The 22,519-nt window shown below is 47.7% G+C and overlaps 1 protein-coding gene across 1 annotated transcript; it reads right to left on the bottom strand.

The window, feature by feature from the left end:
- Positions 1–3,768: 3,768 nt before the first annotated feature.
- Positions 3,769–22,024, bottom strand: LOC119171755 (venom allergen 5). Its single transcript, XM_037422584.2, has 9 exons — positions 21,885–22,024; positions 21,071–21,396; positions 19,463–19,550; positions 17,835–18,007; positions 16,650–16,753; positions 8,845–8,969; positions 6,755–6,898; positions 4,920–5,188; positions 3,769–3,914 (listed from the first exon to the last, which is right to left on the bottom strand). Exons 2-9 carry the CDS (start codon positions 21,386–21,388, stop codon positions 3,822–3,824), a joined length of 1,314 nt encoding a protein of 437 aa, XP_037278481.2. The 5' UTR covers positions 21,389–21,396; positions 21,885–22,024; the 3' UTR covers positions 3,769–3,821.
- Positions 22,025–22,519: the final 495 nt, after the last annotated feature.

Raw genomic sequence — 22,519 nt, forward strand, 5'->3', positions numbered from 1 at the left:
CGAGGAAGTGATCACATTCAAATCTACCTTAACATCATAGGCTTGGCTAGTTGTGGTCCACGGACGACCATTCGAGTGGTCCAATGAACCAACTTCAAATCTGACATGGAAGATGCTTGCAGCGATGGCCTACGATCAGGGTTAGAGCAAACAATTAGTAGCACAATGCAAAACGCCACTCGCACGGTGACGATATCTTCCACACGAAACGACTTTGACATAGAGTTGGAGCACTCCGAGCACTTCGACGCCGGGTAGAGCGTTGGTATCGGCGTACAAAATCAATTCACGATCTTAGGGCAGCCAGGAGGATGCAAAAGAAGATTCGGCGTCGCATGGATAGAACAGCATCGGAACGATGGACAACGTTTTGCCAGTCACTGGACCCTCGCAAGCCACTCTCACACCATCTGGAAAACGGTGCAAAGTCTGCGTCACCCTACGGAACAGCGTTTTCCATTCAAAGCGCTAGTGCTATTTCAAAGGAGGCAAGACATCCATGTCGCAGAATATTTCTGTGCGCAGATCGCCAAGCAAGCCACTAGTCCAGATCCCCCAGTGAGAGGTGACGTCCCCCGTTCCCGTGACTACCACATGAACCTCCCTTTTACAATGGACGAGCTCGAGGCGGCACTAGCTCTCTGCAGGCGTTCAACTTCTCCGGGCCCAGGTGGTATTCCGTACCGAGCCTTGTGCAATCTTGGGGAAGGTGCAAGGAGAGAACTGTTGAGCCTTTACAACATCTTGTGGCAGGATGACAATGTTCCTGACGACTGGAAATTAAGCCGCTTGTTGCCCATCTTGAAGCAGGGCAAATCCCCACTCGAACTCGCCTCATACCGCCCAATAGCACTGACCAGCTGCGTAGAGAAGATAATGGAACGGATGATACTAAGCCGCCTGGAGATGTATCTTGAATACTACAAGAGTTATCCGAATTCCATGGCTGGTTTTCAATGCGACCGCTCTTCCATTGACAATGTCGTTGATCTAGTTTCGTACGTTCAGCACGAAAGATCCCGTAAGCGACTATCTACAGCTTTATTCCTAGATGTGAAAGGCGCGTATGATAATGTACTACATGAAGCCATTTTGGGTACTCTTGTGGTGGTTGGCCTTGGTCGTCGAGTCTCTCAGTGGATTTCGAGTTACCTGGCTGCAAGATCATTCTTTGTGTTAACAGAAGATGGCCCAACTACGCGACGCTATACTTCAAGGGGTGTTCCTCTAGGGGGAGTTTTTAGCCCAACGCTATTCAATCTTGCACTAATTGGTCTTGCTGAATACTTGCCAAGTACCATTAAAATCTCAATATACGCAGACATCTGTCACTGGACTTCGGCAGTCACACGTCCTCAGTCAGATACGTTACCGGCTTCAAAAAGCAGCAACTATGATTGCCAACTACTTGTTAAAACAAGGACTCAGCATATCACCAGAAAATGCGTGCTGGTGGCCTTCACTCGCAAAGCAATGACCCCTTATGTCATCTCAATCTGTGGACGACCCATTTTTTACGCCAGAACCCACCGGTTTCTGGGCATCATTATTGATAGGGACCTCTAATGGGGTCCGCATGTTGCCTATATGAAGAAGCGCCTGACCGCTATTTCCCAATTGTTAAGGTTCCTGGCAGGAAAGACGTGGGGGATGTCAGTAGACGCAATGATGGAACTCTAGAGAGTCCTGTTTCTCAGTTTCCTGAGATATAGCTTGCCCGTGCTTAGCAATACCTGCAAGACCAATGTTCGTGTTCTACAGGCAGTACAAGACCAACCACTGAGAGTGTGCCTTGGTCTGCCCAGATGTACGTCAACAGAGGCAACAATTGCAATTGCTGGTGACTATCTGATACAAACTCACGTTGTTGTAGAAGTCCTGAGAACGCACATCAGAGACTTCGCACGTGCTCCCTGTCATCACCTTGCGCTGTTGCCTTCAGAGAGGCGCCAAGCATCGTTCGCCAAAATGATTGTGAAATACAACGATCAACTTCCCTCGGACTTCACTACTGCATCTGAACCATCGATACCCCCTTGGTGTCTTATTTGACCCACAGTGGATCTTAGTATACCAGGGATCCGAAGAAATCTGAGCTGTCGTCGCCCGTGCTGAAACAACTGTCTCTTCTTCTTTTGCACGAGGAATATTCAGACAGTATACATATATATACCGATGGCTCCACGAACCGCCAGTGTTCGTCAGGTGCAGTAGTTGTCCCAGCAAGAAGTGTTACCATCAGCTTTAGGACTGACCACTCCACGGCATCTACAGCAGCGGAACTAGCTGCTTTGCGTGCTGCACTTTGTCTGGTCAATCGGGAACTACCGCAACAATGGTCGATTTTCAGCGACTGAAGGGCTGCCCTACAATCTGTGCTCTCAGCACTGCGTCGTTGGCCGTAAGAACAGCTTGTTTTCGAAATTCGATGCCTTCTCCACACTTCACACGAGAAAGGGCATCACGTGACGTTTCAGTGGCTGCCAAGTCACTGCGGCGTCATAGAGAACGAACATGCCGATACTGCTGCGCGGGAAGCTCTTGAAGGAACACGAGAAGAAGCCATACCACTTTCGCGGACCAATGCTGCCAGTAATCTTCTACGACTTGCGCGTGAAATGACGTTTTCACTATGGTGCCCGCCAAGGTGCGAGACGAATCGTCAACACCACCTGTCCTCTTTGATTGCTCTTCGCATGCCCACTGGGCTCGAACGAAGAGAAGCCACCCTTGTTGATCACTTATAGCTAGGAGTGGCATTTACAAAATCTTATTCCTTTGTCATAGGAATGGCCGACAACGCTCTCTGTGATGCCGTTGTATGACCATTGTATGACTCTGTCCGTTGTATGACATCCAGAGACAGTCACTAACGTACGTTTTTGCGCGCATCGACAAAAGCAAATTGTCTGTGGACACTATTCTGTCAAGTGCCCGAGAAAAGACATTGCAACAGAAAACGACAAAAGACCGGTTGAAATTCCTACGCGACATGAAGTTGAACAAGCGGCTGTAACTGCAATGTCACACACCACGAAAGACAAGACTGGACTATGACTGAGTGTGCGCGTGTGTGCTGCCGAATGTGCTGTGTTCATCTCTTTTCCCTCTCTGCTCTCTATATTTAATCTCCCCCATCCCCCTCCCATGCGCAGGGTAGGAAACTGGCTGCCTATAGGCTGGTTAACCTCCCTGCCGTTCTTTTCCTCTTCTTTTTCCTTCAATAATTCATGTGTATGCAAGCAAGGCACGCACAAACGTACTTGAAGTATGCCACTCAATTACGACTCACTGGAATACAATGGCATTTTTTTCGAACTATTATTCTATTGGAAGTTTGGTCCCAAAATCTGTTCAGCATTTATGAAAGGCACTCATGAAACAGGGAAAAATTGTAAATTTGAGGGTTTGTTTTTTTGTTAGACACAATTTTAATGAGAACGAAAAATCATGCTAAAAAAAGCCAAGGCCATTGTTGCATTTTATGGGCATCACTGTCAAGCAGGTCTCATCAATATATTGTTTAGCTCAGCAAGACCGACATAAAATAGAAGGAACGAGCACCGGACATCAACAGTTGAACGCGAGATCTGCAGTCCGTTACTCTGTAAGAACGTCTCAACTGTCATTCGTACAGGCTTTCCATATTCGTGGTTGTCATCGAAGTAGTCGTGGAACTGTGTACCACTCTTGAGGCTGAATAAAAACTATACGAATACGCTAGATCAATCATACGACACTTTTGTGTAAATATTACTGAGCAAAGTATTTGAATAACAAATAAAAAAGCTTTTTATTTCAAAGTGCTGCACATAACCACATCACTCGGAGCAAGCTTTCTCGTAAACCGCAACCTTGTGAATGTTCACGTACTGTGCAGGGCTTCCTCCTGGTACGACGAATAAGAAGCCGATCTACGAAAGGAAATGCACGAAGAAAAAATATTTACATCATGAACCAGGAATAAATACGATTCTGTAAGCATATACTGTAGAGTGGACTTGAATAAACATGTACAGGTTTCTGTCAGTAGATAATATATTCTACTGGTCTAAGTGTAAATAACTTTATGTGAGCCGAGCTGCAGTTTTAAACTGCATACAGCCTCATAGCATTCATACCTTCGTATCAGCCCACCTGAGGCTAACCAGTCTAAACCAAAATGTTTTCGTTAGAAAGATTTTAATGAGATAATAATTGTTGGATACTAAGGTCCCAATACCACGATACAATTATAAGAGAAAGTGGAGGACACCGCGGAAATTAGGTCACGTGGGGTTCTTAACGTGCACCTAAATCTAAGTACACAGGCTTGAAGCATTTGCGCCGGCATCGAAAATTCGACCGCCGAGGTAAGGATTCGATCCCGTGACCTGCGTGTCAGCACCACAACTACATGCTGTACCACCGTAATGGGTGATATTTCTCTGAGATATTTCTCTGGATAGAGAAGGGAAAGGGGAGAGCGTAATAGAGAAAATGCTAATGACGCTCGTATGTGAAAGTGTTTGCGAAGTCTACAGATTGAAGTGCCCCAGCAATGCTTCCGTTTCTTTCCGCGCCACGGACACAAGCCGATATTCGTCCACATACTTGTGCTCCGAAAATTTGATAACGATCTTGATATCGACTGGTTTTAACTTCAAGTTGCTGAAACCAACTGGCACGTATACAGTTAGCTCACACAAAATGACAAGAGAAAGTTCACACTGTTTTTTTTTTAAATTGAGTTTTTGCTTTACATACAGTAATTGTAATTGAGAATAAGCTTTAACGACACCCGTTCATTGCACACCTGCCGCGTCTTCCTCATGTTCAGCCATGCCCCAGACCCAGTAAAAGAGCAATAAAGAGGAAGGGCGGGAAATTCACCAGATATTAGCATCCGGTTTGCTAACCCCACAAGCGGAAAGACTCACCTTCACGCCAACGTTGTAGTGGAGTGTAAGGCGCATGCGCACGATATTTGCAGCCCCTCCGGACAGGTTAATGGTCCTCTGACGCTCTGGCCGGTCGACAGGTGTCACGATGAGGTTGAACAGTCCACGGTCAGGCGTTCCGGCAACGTTAGGACCCTTACTGTACTCGATCTCGACGCATATTTGGCCATTGCTAGGTGGCTGGATGGTGCGTTCGATGGTCATCTCTGCACTCTGGCCAGCCTCGAGCACGGATTCAGCATAGCCCGCTGCGCCAGATTCCGAAAAAAATTATACCACAATTATATATGCCGATGACTTCCCGTGGAAGCGTAGGTCATTGGCAGTACCTAGTCCTGAGGGTTGTAAACGCAAGTTGCATGCTCGGCTCTGGGAGCTGTGGGGCTGTGCTTCGTCAAGGGGCAAGTGCTGGTGTGGCACAAGGAGTGGCTAAATCACTATGTTGCAAACCTTCTTCAGCAGACATACATGATGGCGGAAAAGAAGCAGCGTTGGTTGAGCCCACTTCAGTTTTGCTTCTTGCGTTATGTACAGTCGTCAGCAAGCTTAACACGAACGCTCCGCAGCATGTCTTCAAATAGTTTGATTGTCCGAGATATTACTGATGCATGCCGACATGCTATACAAACATACCGAGCTATTATCTCAGCCACAGCGCCCAGCACTTCGCGGCTGCATCATGGTCACGCGTCCGAGCGTTCGTGCTAAGCTTGCTGACGACCGTAGTCCGGTAGCCCTTTGCAAATAAGGCTTTTTTATTAAAAAGAACGAGAGCTGAACAAGCACTGATGTGATGCTTGATGTTATCACGCTTTCTCAAACGCTGAAGACAACAGATATGTTTAGTATATATCCTGAGGCGCTGTATAGGAACGCCTAGTTCTTCAGTTTTTTGTTTTGTTTTTGTAGCGTTAGCTACACTGGCCTCGCTGAGCCAATTTCGCGTGGCACTGGTCTGCGCATGCGCAATGATACTCCGCCGCCGCCGCGCGCGGCTCGCCGCCGGTGTGCGAGCAATTCGATGCGCTGCGCAGACGATCAGTGGTGTCACGCACCGGAGCCGACACCTCCCTCGCACTCGGCCGCGGCCGCGCGCGACTCGCCGCCGCCGGTGTGCGCTTTCCAGAGGAGTGCCGTCATAGCCTTGGTAGACATACGGACGCCGACGCGCGCGCCTTCCCTGTGCAGTCGCCATCTGACACTGCGCTGGAGCCGCTTGATAGCGCCTCTGACTGGCGTTTGCCACTGTGGTATAGCCATAGAGAAGGAGAGTGCAAATGCTGCTCAACGGTGCAGTAGCGCGGAGAAGCGTAACTCTGCGGATTCCGAAGTAGTTGCCCGGCAAAATAAATATACATGTGCTACATAATACGTATACCGTGTGTGTGTCATTGGAACAGCTGTAAGCATGATATCTGGAAAGCTAAGAATAATCAACTGAACCTTTACTAACGGTACGTATATCCTGGCATAGCTGAGCTAAGCCACTGCATTTTTTTTATTCCAGCTGGCGAACACCCGAACGCAATGCAACAGAATGGAGGGAGGCATTCCACTTGTCGCTTCAAATGTGTTTGCTCGTATACCTGTTCTTGTTTGTCTTACCTTGGCGCGTCACTATCGTGCCATCCAAACAACGCCCGAAGAAAGAAGTTTCGTTAGGAATGGGTGACGCGAGTGGTGGTATAAAGACTGCTGTCGTTCATCTATTAACTGCTCGCACACACAGTGTTCATTGTCAAGTACTGAGTGGTTTTATCAAATGTTACAAAACTTTAGAATGCGACCGTTTATGGGAAGGAAACGTTACTTACTCGCGAAAAATGTCTTCGTCGTCCAAGCACCGTTCGGATCACTTCGGTATTGGCACCAAGGCGAAGTGACTTTGTTGAACAAGCAGTTTAACACTAACTTGTCTTCATCATCCGAAAGAACGCCCGGGCCATCGCCGACCACCGCTAAAAGAAACAAAAATTCGAAGCAGTGGTTTAATTTATTGACACCTTGCCATTTTTTGCGTAACAAACACGCACACTAAAATGACATAACAACCGGCACTGCTTTACTTAAGCGTGTAAATCATGTGCCAAGTAAAATTTACTCAAAAGATATCAAGTCATCCCTGCAATAATTTTCTGTGCTGCGCAACCAAGTTGGCCTGTTAAAATTAACTGGACGTTACAATCTGGATGCAGCACCTAAATGAATGGCACAACAGTTTTACCACCGACCCATGAAAGCAGCTGTACAGGTGCATCGATTATTTCACGATACTGTTATTATATGATGTCACGATATGGTACAGCGAAAAGAAAATCATTTTTGTAGACGGCCAAGATGACAGCGCCCATCAATAGAAAAATTTAATTCCTCTATACTTCCAGTCAGCATTTCTTTCGCCCAGTTTTCTATGTTCGTGTTTTTTGAAGGCGCGTGGGAAGAAGTTGTAGTTTGTTCTCTCCCGACGCTTTCATGATTTAGGTTAGGCAAGATCGGCCTATTGGAGCGCAGCTCCCTGACGCCCATTTCCGAGTTGAGCGTCGTTTCTTGTTAGCTTTTGCCGGCTATAGAGCTATTCTGTGTTTGTAAACAGAGGCAGGCGTGCCATATACATACTGAGTTGCTTGAAGCAACGTCGCAGCACTTACACCCGTATTCTACAACGCCCCTTCACTCAACGCTCCACCGTCACACGAGAAAGGCGATCGAAGCGCCATCTCTAGGCAGGGCAAGTCACCGCATATCACTGATAACTTGCTGTTATTCTCGAGTAGCGCAGCGTCTTTTTCAGCCGAACAGCGGCGCAGTGCTCAACTATGTCAAGTGAAGGGTGGAAGTCGAGTCGAGGAGCGTTTGTGAATACGGGGGTTAGGCTCCGCACAGCCTGAAGCTCGCCACCACCAATATCACGTGACAGCCAGCACAGTGGCTCCAATGGTGCCTTCGAGCACAGACCATCGGGGAGCCTCCCGAACGTGGTAACAAATGGTGCTGGGAAGCTTTGGGCTGGGCGTAGCCTACTCGTTGCTACGTTACTAAGAGCGCCTCAACATTTCGACGTCGCCTACCACTGTTAACAAACAGGGAATAGACGGTTTTACGTCACAGACATGAGCGCCGTCACCTTGGGCTGTTGAATGTTTGTTTTTTTTACTTTTGTAGATGCCGATCATAATTCATAAAATCATGACACGTAAAATTCAACAACACAGACGTAGCCATGTGTATACGCCAATTATAGCACTGTTCATACCACAAAACGGCTATACGCTTGAACCCATTATGTCGGTACCGGAACCAATCGTGATAATAGTCTATAGGTACCTGGGTCCTCATCCTTTGCTGAAGAAGGCTGAATTGCTTCGAAGCCTTCCCCTCCAAAACAGAGAACAGAGTAAACAACTTTAAAAAAATAGGAATAGGAAAGAATAATAAAAATATCACTAGGTAAAAATAAAATTTATATAATAAAGCTTGCGCAACCGAAGCTGAAAATGAAAAGAAAACGAAGAAATTAAGAATAACTAAAATGACAAGAAGTAAGCAGTAAAAACAACATAAGTTAGTATGAATATCTGAAAAAATACTAGAAGCCCAAATAGAGAGCAGGCTACAACAAGCATACGCGTATATATACGCGTGCCTCTCTCAAAACCATTGCCTCGATTAATTGCCAATAGCGCTTGCACTGTCGCCTGTTTTTTTTTTTACTTTTCTTAACTGTGTAGCATCTTTTCTTCACGCTCAAACTGAGCTGCGCTAAAGCAATATAATTTTATCATGCACCATCTCGCCCAGTCAGCCGTAGTTGCCAAACGAAAGTAAGCGTGCGACTGAGTTCACATTAGCGAGTATCGTAATAATCTTCGATCTTTTTTTTTGTTGTTTGGTTCGACATACTTACTGCACAAGCCACTGTGGGCAGGCGTGACACCGTATCTACGGCACGATCCCCCGCAGCAAGTACCTTCCGGACAGTCGGAGCACGCTGGGCCGACTTTGTAAACTTGCTCACCACGCACGTTTCCGCTATGCGGGGAAAAGCAAGAAAGATGTTTAGCCACCAACATTCGCGAGTGCAAAACTTAGCAGTGACTCATAGGTGTGCGAACGGGGGGCGGTAGCAAGAGGGGCGGGGTGCGAATTTAGCACCACACATTGACATGATAGGGAGGCGGAGGAGCGCAGCGACGAATCTTCGTCCGCCCCTCCCCCAGAAGGAGATTCCTGCATGTTCCCGCTTATGGCCGAAGTGTTTTTCGGATCACCGATCACATTCTATATTCCAGTTCAACTTTTCTTCTTAAAGGGGCCCCGAAACACTTTTTCAAGTAACCATGGAATGACTTCACTGGAAGAGCTATACTTCACGAATGCAACGCCGGAAATATTTTAATGATCCGTCCAGTGCGAGTGGAACTACAAATTGTCGCAAGCTGCAAAGGCATTCTCCCTTCTCTCGTCCCGACGAAAGCGCTGGAAGCTAAACAGGGAGGGGCGGCAGGGCCTCAGAAAAACGTCACGCGTGCCTCGTGACCTTCACTTTCTTTTTTCCCCCTCGAATTCGCGGTTTTTTTCAGTGTGATCGCCCGCGCATGCGTAGACAAGTGGCGTCCTCCCACGGAGATCTCTGTGACGAACGAGCGCGCCATAATCAAATCAGCCAATGGCCGATAGATGGGCTCGCTACGCGTGATTTTGGGCATGTTCCGTGATTTGTCGAGAAAAGAGAGAGCAATTTTCAGCTGGCTTTGAGCATTTATTGTGGCCGCGTGCTGCGATATACTATTTGGCTCACATGTTGTCAGGAGCCTCGACTACCAATCGGCAGCATTTTCTGACCATGCTCAAAAAGTGTGGCAGAGTCTCTTTAACCTTTGTTTTTTTAAATCCAACTTGAATTCAAAGGTGACCACAGCAGCAGTGACTTCCACCAACCGCTGAATAGATCTGAACAAAGCTAAATTGTCTAAAAGTATATTCAGAACAACTTCTTCAGTATATCAACAGCTTGATATAGGCAAGTTTTGCCAGCGTTTTCAATTACTTTCTGTTTTCCTGAAACAGTCGTTAGCCGAGCTTTTTCATTAGCCAATTACGACAAACTTGGAGAAAATTTATCTAATATAACTGCGGCCATTGTTTTATTGTCATTGCACTCAACGGCCATAATGTGTCAGCAAATAACGTGTTGTCGGTGGCTCCTTGATGTGAGCAGAATGTAGACAACACCTTGTACTTCCGTTTAAGGGCGGGCTAAAAGAACCGAGAGGGATAAAATTCTTGTGGAATCTGACCAGACGGCGTTCCTCAGAATGCTATCGCACTTTTGTCATGCAAAGCTCCAAAAAAAACCTTTTGTGAATTTAGTACTTGCATGACAAGACAAAATTCAATTAGTTTTATACTAGTGTTACCACAGTTATTACTACTACTTTTATACCACCACCAACACCACTAATAATAATAGTATGACATGATCATGAGGTGCGCCGCACTGGAGAGTTCCGGAGACTATATGGTGTTATAGGACGGACTTCCAGCACTTCCCCGCTATTGAAATGCGACTTTCGCGGCCGGGATCCAAACTGCGATCTTTGGTACAGCAATCGAGCACAGTAAACCAGTGTACCACCGAGGTGGACAATTTGCATTGAACTGTGACCCGCTGATAGCGTAAAACTCTCGCCATCATCACTTGCCGTCTCCCTCAAGGGGGCCCTGAAACACTTTTTCAAGTAAACATGAAATATATTAGAGCTTATTGCCGCACAAATTCAACGCCACAAAAAAAAAAATGGTCTCTCGACAAGCTTCTATAGGTGGGAACCCAGCCCGGTAACCTGCAGGAAGTGAATAAAGTTGTTCACCCCCGTCCAGTACAAAGATTTGTCGCTCGCTGCCATCGCATTACCTCTTGTCCCGACGAAAGCGCTAAAGCTGAGCAGGGCGGGGGCGATGGCACGGTCAAGGAAAATACGTCACGCACGCCTTGTGACCTTGAGTACCTTTAAAAGCAAAGCTCCACTTAGTCTACACTTGTCCCGCGTCAGGCGTAACCGCCAGTGTCTTCCGAACAGCATAATAGATGGCGCTGTCTCCTAGAAGTACATACAAACTGCAGTTGAGTGGTGATATTCTAAATGGTGCTGTACCGCTACTCTCCGATTGGCTGCTGAGTGGGATGTGCCTGGGGGCGCGCGCGGAATATATATATATATATATATATATATATATATATATATATATATATATATATATATATATATATATATATATATATATATATATATATATATATATATATTGTCACGAGCGGTTGCAATGCACGGCGCATACAGCGCGAATGAACATTCAGACAAAAGGTGAAGAAGGAAGACGACGTTGGGTGTGCTGTCTCGAGACCCCTTGTGGAAGTAAACGCGAACCATCCAGGCTCGCCTGTTTTTCAACCTTTTCGTGTACTTCTTGCGTGTAACATTTGGTGGAGCTGTGCTGGGTACCTCCCACGACCTACGACGGAGCCGTCAGCACCAGAACTTCGTAGAAGCCGTCGCCTTGCCGGACTTTCGCCATCGCGCCCCGACATGTCTCTGGAGCAAAATGACCCCCTCAGCAATGCCTCGGCAAGACCACCGCTGTATCAGCATTACCGAGAGCCACGGCCGTTCTCAGCAAAGCCAGGGGAAGACTTCGATGAATGGCTGACCCATTACGAAAGGGTAAGCCAATGCAACAACTGGAACCCGGCCAGCCAGCTCAGGCATGTCGTTTTTTATTTGACGGACACGGCCCTGGTTTGGTATGAAAACCACGCCGACACGCTTACTACATGGAGCAGTCTTATTGAAGAAATGAAGAAGTGCTTTAGCGACTCGGACACTAAGAAGAAACGAGCGGAAACAGCTTTAGCTCAGAGAGCTCAGGTGATCGGCGAGACTTGCACGACATATATTGAAGAAGTTCTCAAGCTGCATGTGTAAGACCATCGACTCTCGAATGCCCGAGGAAGATAAAGTGGGACACCTTTTAAAAGGTATTGCGGAAGACGTCTATAACTTCCTCATTGGAAAAGACAACCTGAACACCGTATCAGACGTGATTCGGCACTGCCGCACATTCGAGGCGCTGAAAACTCGCCGAATCACGCCGAAGTTTGGACGGCTAGCCAATGTCACGACTGTGGCCAGCGTTGACGCGAGTCCGCAGACAGACCTCTCAGCTACCATTCGGCAGATTGTCCGTGAGGAGCTCCTGCGGCACGAAGAACAAACGCGTTATGCGGTGCCGCGTTGCGCCTCTGTCGCTTTCCGAGACGCCGTCTGCGCATCTCCTCCGGCTACTTGGCAGCATTCGGTGAATGCTGCGGATTGTAACAGCTACCGACACGACCCGCATTATGGCCAGACCGAACAACGCCATTACGACTCGATTGATCGGCGTTTTGATCAGCATCCACGCGACGTTCGCCCACGAAGACCCAGCACTGCCTACGACATCCAAGGGGAGGGGATGAGTTACTCTCAGCCTGTGGCCGCTGTGGAATATTTCAATCAGCGTCCGGAAGTTCGCCCTCTGCCCGTGTGTTACAACTGTGGCACGCCTGGCCACATAGCTAGGTATTGTAACCGACGTCGGGCATTCAGCAATGGACAGTCGGGATCGTTTATGCAACACGGTGGTCGTGCAATGGACACTAATAGGCCAGGAAACACCACTTTTGAAGGCTACTTCCGAGAAGAAGGAAGCCGTCACTTCCCTCTGGACAGCTATTCTGGAGAACAAGAAAGGTATCGAAACCGTTACCGCTCTCCTGCCTCCGAACGTACTCTGACACCACCACCAGCTTTCCGAGCGTCTCGATCTCCATCTCCCAGACGGCGTGTGACGTCATCATCTCCTCGACGCCGCTTCGCGTCACCACCGCCGGGAAACTAGCCAGCGCGGCCGATGGAGGTGAGGTCGCTGGAAAATCTTTGCTGCCGACTCGGATACCTCCACCTATCTTCATGCTGAAGAATAAGGTTAATGTACTTATTGATGGCGTTTCTACCATGGCTTTAGTCGACACGGGAGCAACTGTTTCTGTCATGAGTGTGGTGTTCAAAAATCTGCTGGGACGCAAGGTTATGTTTCATTGGGACCACAGCACAAGCTTTCGTGGAGTGAGTGGGGACTCATTATACCCGGTTGGTGTGTGTAACGTGGATGTCTCCTTGGGTGGTCAAACCTTTAACACTGAGTTTACCGTGCTTCCGCGTTCCACACACGATGTAATTCTCGGCATTGACTTTTTGAAATTGTGTGGCGCCAATGTTGACTGCCGAACAGGAGAACTCAGTATTTGCGGAAGTGTGTCCTCTGCGCTCTTAGAAGAATCATCCCAGCAAGAGAGTGTGTTTTGTGTTTCTGAAGACACTGTTGTGCCCGCTTTATCCGCGATGCGCGTTCCTGTTGTTTGTTCGTCTTCTGTTAGTACTTCGTTCGATGTTGCGGTGGAACCGGTCCATAGAAACTGTCTTAAGAAAAATGTGTTGGTTCCGTATTGTATGGTTTCAGTTACCGATGGATGCGCAGGGCTATGGACGCTAAATTGCTCCACTGAAGCCGTAGTGCTGTCTCAAGGCCTAAAACTTGCTACGTTTCAGGGAGAGTCATTTATACCTATGGCAGTGCTTACAGAACTACCGGATACAGCACAAACCAGTGTCTCGCACACCGCAAACGAACACATGCTCGGAATGGTAGCTACATCGCTCAGTGACCATGAACGTCGTGTTTTGATGGCCCTGCTCTCGAAACACTCTTCAATATTCGACTTTGCACAGCACGACGGCCCCACATCGATTCCTGCATCCCGTACTCGCCATCGCATCAACACAGGATCCGCTGAACCGATTCGTCAAAAACCATATCGTGTGTCCTCTGCGGAGCGAAAGATCATCAGCGCTCAAGTCGAAGAAATGATGGGTAAAGGAGTAATTCGGGAATCGTCTAGCCCTTGGGCAGCTCCAGTGATACTGGTGAAGAAGAAAGACGGCACGTGGCGATTCTGTGTCGATTACCGTCGCCTAAATGCCGTTACTAGGAAAGACGTATACCCACTCCCACGAATTGACGACGCCATCGATTGCCTCTTTGCGGCTTCTTACTTCTCTTCTGTGGATTTACGATCAGGTTACTGGCAAATCCCTATGCACCCGGATGACAGAGAGAAGACCGCTTTTGTAACGCCCGATGGACTATTTGAATTCAACGTGATGCCTTTCGGGCTTTGTAACGCCCCCGCAACGTTTGAAAGGTTCATGGACACTATACTTCGCGGTTTGAAGTGGGAAGTTTGTATGTGCTACCTAGACGACGTTGTGATCTTCGGCCGAACATTTCGTGAGCATAACGAGCGCCTGGACTTGGTACTGAACTGCTTGAGGAAGGCCGGCCTTGTGCTTAATTCTAAAAAGTGCCATTTTGGTGAACGACAGACACTTGTGCTGGGACACCTGATCGACAAAGAAGGTATACGACCAGATCCACAGAAGACAACAGCTGTGGAGGCATTCGAGGCACCTCGCTCTGTGAAGCAGCTACGAAGTTTTTTAGGGTTATGCTCCTACTTTCGCCGTTTCATTCCCAAATTTGCTGACATAGCTCATCCGCTCACATGCCTTCTCCAAAAAGGTGTTCCTTTCGAGTGGAGCTCGGAATGCGACTCATCGTTTCGGCAGCTAAAGCTACTGTTGACGTCCCAGCCTATTCTTCGCCACTTCAATCCGTCATCACCGACAGAAGTTCATACCGATGCTAGTGGTGTTGGCATTGGCGCCGTACTAGTTCAGCGTGTCGGCGACAGCGAGCATGTGATATCGTACGCTAGCCGCTCATTGAGTCGCCCCGAGCGCAACTACACTGTCACCGAACAAGAGTGTCTGGCGGTCGTCTTCGCTGTGCAACGGTTTCGATCGTATCTCTACGGGCGCCCCTTTACTGTCGTCACGGATCATCACTCTCTATGCTGGCTTGTGAATCTTCGGGATCCCTCTGGTCGACTAGCACGCTGGGCGCTCCGTCTGCAGGAGTATGATTTCGTTGTTTCCTACAAGAGCGGCCGGCGACACGCTGATGCTGATTGTCTCTCTCGCCTGCCACTCCCAACGACTGAATGTGACGCGGACAACTTTGATGAATACATCGCTTTTGTGTCCACGGGATTTCCGGATATGGATACCTTCATATCAGAGCAGAGGAAAGACGACAGCTTACAGCCGCTATTCGCGGCCGCGCGGGAGTCCGCTGCAGACAATCGTTTTCGCTTACGTGACGGCGCCCTATATAAGACGAACTTCTCGGCTACCGGTGCGCGCTACCTTTTGGTTGTCCCCAAGAGCCTTCGCAGTCACGTATTATCTGCCATGCACGACGAACCAACTTCCGGACATCTTGGATGCACAAGAACACTCTACCGTGCTCAGGAACGCTTTTATTGGCCCCGGATGCGCAATGATACCGAACGGTACGTCGCCAGCTGCACCCAATGTCAGCGTTACAAGCGACCAACTGACGCGCCGTCTGGTCGCCTTCAGCCTGTTTCGCCTCCTAGCACCCCCTTTGAGCAAGTTGGTATAGATCTTCTGGGCCCTTTTCCGCGATCCACAGACGGCAATCGTTGGGTCATCGTTTGCGTAGACCACTTAACCCGTTATTGTGAGACGGCAGCACTGCCGTCGGCCACAGCAAAAGACGTTTCCATCTTCTTGCTGTTTCAAGTTATCCTCAGACACGGACCTCCTCGCATCGTAATCAGCGACCGTGGGCGGCAATTTACCGCGGATGTTGTCGAAGAGACCCTTCGTCTGTGCTCATCAAGCTTCCGCCATTCCACTCCATACCATCCACAGACTAATGGTCTAGTGGAACGCACGAACCGAACGCTTGCCAACATGCTGTCCATGTACATCGACTCCGCGCACAAAAACTGGGACACAATTTTGCCTTTCATCACCTATGCTTTCAACACCGCAAGACATGAGACCACTGGTTACTCACCTTTCTTTCTCCTTTATGCTCGTCCACCACGCTATAATCTTGACACTATGCTTCCCTACTCTGCTCATCACAGTGAGCCGATCAACGAGATTCTCTGTAGAGCAGAAGAAGCGCGACGCCTCGCTCGGCTACGCACCGTCACCTCGCAAGACCGGTCAAAGATCCGCTATGACGACCGTCACCGACATGTTCACTTCAATCCTGGAGATCAGGTGTGGCTCTGGACGCCTTTACGGAAACGTGGCCTGTACCACAAATTTCTCGCTCACTATGTCGGGCCCTACGTTATCCTCGAACGCCTCAGTGAGGTCAACTACCGCATAGCACGGCTCACAAGCACTGGACGGCGCTCGGCTAAAACAGAAGTGGCGCACGTCGCTCGCATGAAGCTATGCAATGCACGAACCACTGAGTGACTCGCCCGGCGGGCTTCGTCTGCCAACGGGGAAATGTCACGAGCGGTTGCAATGCACGGCGCATACAGCGCGAATGAACATTCAGACAAAAGGTGAAGAAGGAAGACGACGTTGGGTGTGCTGTCTCGAGACCCCTTGTGGAAGTAAACGCGAACCATCCAGGCTCGCCTGTTTTTCAACCTTTTCGTGTACTTCTTGCGTGTAACAATATATATAGGATATGTGTGTGTCCTACATCAAGGTGTCTCACCCAGGGCCATAAGCACAGGTGTAGAGTTTCTCGAAGCGAAGTGCCGACCCCGAAGGGAATTTCGCGTAGCCACATCCAACCTTCCAAGTTGCCGCCCAAGCCAGCTGCGCAAATACCACAAAAACCAAACATCATATATAGCTCCGAGTAGCATTAGCACACAGAAAACCCAGTTCATCATTAACGCTTCTGATCGCTTCAAAGTGTGCCATACGGCATCAGCGTCCCTGCAACATATATGAGTCACGCTGTCGCCTGCTTAAGTGGCCATTCGATTTCATGTTAATGCTCGGTTACCTGATGGAGTTTAGCATTTAGCCACTTGAGTTGACTGCTTAAACAAGTTGAATTTTGAACAAAGGTAAAACAAACACTTAAAAAAACACTAAAGAGCAAAACTATTTTTCTCGTGTTCGTAAAGTACAGTTTCACAATCTCAAAAAACCATTCTTACCGCTACTTGATGCTTGGTAAGCGAAAAAACTCTTGAAAAGAAAATACGAATGGAGACACCAACTTGAGATTCTCGCATCAAACAACATGCCGTCAGACATTTTGAAGGCTTCTTACTGGGCCTATAGGTAGCTTCTCATCTATAGAAATGAAGCACATTGTCATCTGTGGGTGCCATAAACATAGCGTATGAAGTTTAAGAAAATTCAATCGACCCAATTTCGCAAAAAAAAACATAAAATACATTTAGAAATTTCAGGCATCCTGAGTGGAGATTTCAGCTCGAAATTTAAAAAAGGAAACTTCAAACTTGATTTTCACCTCTAATAATCAACTTGTGATAGCGAAACATGTGGTACTAGCGTTCTCAGAGTGCATTTTATTATCTTAACTGCGAAGTAGTTGTTTAACTAGAGCTGATAAAGTACATCTTATTTGCGCTTTTTTTTTTTTTTTGATAACGCAAAGGCGTCACCGTTTGTGGTTGTTTATTCATGGCACACTTAGGTGGTTGTAGTAAGAAGAAACAAGTAATCAGCTAATAAACTAAAAGTGAATGTGGGGTGCAACTTAATTGTATGCGTTCTCATCACTAGGATGCGTTATTCTTAACCAATGAGTAAATTCAAACCCAGCCAGGGCCACTGAAAAAAAATTCTTTATTCATCAGTTCATCACCAACCTCTTTGGTTTTAAATGCTCAACAAATACTTCTTGTGACTGCGCTCTCACCTGAGTGAAACTTTCAATGCCGGGCATCGTCCTCAATGGCGTACTCGAACTTGTGTCGGGGATCCTGAGCGACTCCTTGTACATGTATCCTATGCATCCTTCCCAATCGGCGGTGTTGTTTTCAGAATCCGTTCGTATTAAGCAACCAGCGCGGCCGACGCGGGGGAATTTCTCTACATCAGGGCGAAAGAGAAACAGAGTAAGAAGTTTAGAGTGCATATTTAAGCTTTCAGTGATGAAAAAAAAAAAAAAAAACATGGATGTTTCGTTTCAAATGGTGTGACTCTGCTCGACGTGGTATGCAAATTTCTGTGTCGGTAACCGCCTTCTGTGACTGTTCGTTCAAATCTAGTACCTAATGGTGAATAACGGCGTCGTACGAAAGCCCATCATACGAGAGATTGATAGATTTGACAGAGCGTTAGTAAACCACTGCAGCTAAAAAAATGTTTATAGTTTGGTTCGTACAAATTACAGCAAATATTCGCCAGAACATTAATGAGAATTAACGGACAATCATGCTGAGGAAACTGTAGGAGATGTTAGTAGTATAGTAATAGTAACCCAAATTTGCAGAAAGTAAAGTGTATGAAAAGCTAACTTGCCGCTGGCAGGAACCGGACCTGTGACTTTCAAATAACGCGCCCGATGCCCTAACAACTGAGCTACAGCAGTGTTAACCACCCCCCAGCCACCCCTTCCATTTTATGGTGTGTACATGTGCATTTGAACGCGACAGTGCCTGTCAGCACTGCCAGATAGCCATTCACAGCGAGTGTGGAACACTATTTTTAAGCCTGTTGGCGTTACAACGTGACAAAAGGCCGATAAAGAGGGCTAAACATTGCCGTGAGTCTGTGAGCCAGATATTATTGCGCTGGATGCGTCAGAAGAATGTACAATCTTGTGCCTAAAAGAGCAATATACAGCTTTTTCTGCTTCGAAATATCGTCACCAGCTATGCCGGAAGCCGGCCCGACTACGCAGCCGGTTTGACAGGCAATGGCTTATTTCGTAGACAGCGCGCCATCGGGCTATCTCGGAGGCAAAGCTCGGTGTCGAGTGGGTGCAACGGCCTCCACGGGATGCCGCCACGTGCCGGCGTCGCAGCGCGCATATCTGATGTCAAGGCTACGACGTGTGGAGGTGTAAACTTTGGGCAGCGCATCGCCTTTTTGTCCATATCCTCTATATCTTTCCCATGTAAATTAGCGCGAGCACGTTCTCACAGGACGGGGAAAGAAAGCGTGAGGCTTATTGTGCGACAACTCCGCTGATACTCGATAGATGCGACAACTTTTCCTGCGGGAGATTCGTGAGGCAACACATTGCAGTAGTGTGGTCATTCTGTAGCAGCTTCAATGGTAGTTACAAGGTCTCTGCAGTGAAGCATTCACTACACTGCGCACACGTAATGTGTAAGAATAGGACAGCAGAAAAGGGGATTATGGAATGACGGAGAAAGAAATGGTCAAGGTGCGCTCTCTTTTGTGACAAGTAAGCCTGTGAAACGGTCCCCGGAAATATCATTTCTTAAAGATTAGAGACGATATCGGCGCTAATCAGAAATTGGTGCACAAGTAATTAACGCGTGGTCTGGCTGAGCAGTTCTAACTGGTGTAACGTACCGATTCTCATGCACGACGAGCAAGGCGGCTGGCTTGTGCAAAGATTAGCATGGGCTTGCGCCACTCTTGCAAGATCGTCGTCCCATTCCTGCAAAACACACCGGACTTAGAGTAGATTCTAATGTATTACGCATTTAATTACGCGACAGATACAATGAATCATCATCGTCTGCAATCTACCTGATGTCCAATGGAGGACCAAGGCCATCCCCGATGATCTCCTGGCCAGGGGGAGGGGACGCAAGTGCAATGAGAGTGTAAACGCACTGGGAGGGATACCCAGAGGAGAAGATAGGGGGAGCGAGGATAAACTACACTGCCCGTGTCGGCGTTACGAGGCAAGAGGTGAAGCGTAGGAGAGGAGAGAGGGAGGAGCGCACATGCGCTGTAAAGGTGGTCACGCCGCACACCAGATTGAGCTCGATCATAAGACACTTCGCATCTAAGAGGTCGATTGAGAAACGGATAAGCACAATGTTCATTCGAAATGTTCGTAATAAATTATCTCATGAGGCTGTGTCAGAGGCCACTAATTTCACGTCACTTCATGACATGACGGGACATGGCCCTGTTGAGGCGCGCTTAGAGATGCAGACATTCCCGATATGCAGAGCGGGATGCGTCGACCCCGTAAGGTGGTTTCTCGGGTAAGCTTCACGTTCCGCAGATTTGCTTGGGTGGCAGCGCAGCCATGCGCAAAAGCCTTCCTCACGCACTGACTGGTAGATACTCTGGTGACCAGTGCAATACCTTACGTGCTAAGCCACCCGGAGAGTTCGGCTCATGCAAAAGGCGAATGCAGAAGGCACAAGTTGAGAGCTTAAACACGGCATCTAAAGCACTAGCAACAACTCTACTTCTTTTTACGCTCGTGTCTAGTCGCACTTTTACCACTCATGGCTACAATTCGAGTATTTTAATATGCATAATGGGGTGATTAAAAATAATTACTGAATTTTACAAGTTAAGATCGTGGACAGCGTGGGATGAAACAAAAAAATACAAAATGGGACTTCGGGACACATATAAAACAGAGCAGATCAGATTGCGAAGAGGGCTAGCCGCTCTTCGAAAATATACCTGGCTCTTTACTTAATGAGGACCATAACAAATGGTCAGTTAAAACAACAGATTAGATACAGAAAAAAATAGGAAGTGTGATGGATGTGGTAGACAGTTAGGGGGTGCGTGGAAATTGTGAGTTTGCAGGCATAAAATGGAATCAGCACGCTGGACTGTAGATCGGTGGGAGAGGCAGGCCCGTAGCCAGAAATGTTTTCGGGGAGGGGGGAGGGTGCATTTGTTGAAGGCTTAAAGAGCGCCTATATTTATTATTTTATTATTTGTAATCATTGAAAAAAAAACATCCCTCCATCCAAATTTCAGGGGAACAGCCTGGCCCCTAGAACCACCACCCCCCTGGCTACGGGCCTCATCTTTATACCCTCATCTTCATTTGAGACTCACTATCATCCTATAATGGGCTGATGGCGACCACCATGGCAATGGTGAGTTTGTAACTGGTAAGATATTATGATGGCGTGAAATTTTCGCTGTAGCATGATCCGCGCAAGACAACTGCGAAGCTAAATATCGGTTAACTCTCACCATTTCCAGCATGTTGGCAGCATGCGGAAACTTTGAGTTGTTTCCGATTGCGATTTGACTCCGGTAGCGGTTGTGGGCGGCAAGGATGATGTCCTTGTCGACGTCCCCGACTCCAGAGGCAACAGGCTGGCACACGCTATCAGGCTGACGACAGAGTATGTGATTCTCGTTGTAGCGCCTGTAGATGTCCTCACAGCCGCTTTGTCCGCTGTTGTACACTACGCGGGCCACGGCCACTGGCGCACTCAGTGTGAAAAACACGGCTAGAGCCATTTCCGTGACTCGCAAATGCGCCGGCTTATCCCTGTCGAGTTTCATCGTCGTGTCTGCACCACGTGGTAGAAAAATAAATTTGTCAAATTCTGAAGTTTGAAGGGCTGATGTCACAATAATTATGAGATACACCACAATGGGGCGCCGGGTTAAGTTTGAACACTGGTGTTTCTGTACTTTTTTTTATTAACGTGCACATATTTCTAATCGGGTGTAAGGTGACTGAAGAACGCCAACAAGCGCTCACTGAAATTTACTTAATGTTGACTTGTTTCAACCATGTCAGAAACTTTTGAATCTATACGGATATTTAGCAGTTAAAATAACACTTTTCTTTTTGTGTTCGGTATTATGAGTGGCATATAAGATATGATAGGGCAGTTATTCATTGTGCAATAGCATTCACGCAGTTCATACAGAACATTCAGTGCCTCTGTGCAATATTCTCGTACACATTTCTTCGAGGCTATAACCTAGCACGTTGCCTAGCAGTGCAGCTTGCTTCTAACAGTGTGCAAAAATTCGCTTTTGCTACACTTACCTTATTATTCTGTTCTCGACGACCCAGTGGTGCGGAAAGTCCGTCGACAGCACGCTTCTGTGCTGACTTGTGGACTCGGCGTCGCGTTTCTCTCGTTGCAGCGTTCCCGCGCGAGATACGGCGAAGAAGGAACCTATCACCTCGCACAGTAAGGGGAGCATGCGGGGGGTCATCGCTGATTACAGATTCTGCTGGTGGTCATCGCTGAGTCTGCGGGGGGCATCGCATGCGGGGGGTCATCGCTGATTGCGTAGCCCTTTGCCGCGCTAGCTGCCGGAGAATTTGATAAAAGTGAGAGGAAATCGCCGACTATTCGAAACGATAAAACTTTATACTAAGCATGAGTACGAGCAGATAAGAAACTATGGAAAATGAACAGACCGCTTTAAGCGGAAAATGTCGCCATTGTAACCTTGGCTGTTGTTACTAGCTGTGTCGACGTGGTTGGTAAAACACCAACCCTCCCTCCCTCCATCCCTCCCTTCCTCACTCACTCACTCACTCACTCTCTCGCTCACTCACTCACTCACTCACTCACTCACTCACTCACTCACTCACTCACTCACTCACTCACACACACACACACACACACACACACACACACACACACACACACACACACACACACACACACA

This window comes from Rhipicephalus microplus, chromosome 4, assembly GCF_043290135.1.
Source record: "Rhipicephalus microplus isolate Deutch F79 chromosome 4, USDA_Rmic, whole genome shotgun sequence".
In the NCBI taxonomy this organism is placed as follows: domain Eukaryota; kingdom Metazoa; phylum Arthropoda; class Arachnida; order Ixodida; family Ixodidae; genus Rhipicephalus; species Rhipicephalus microplus.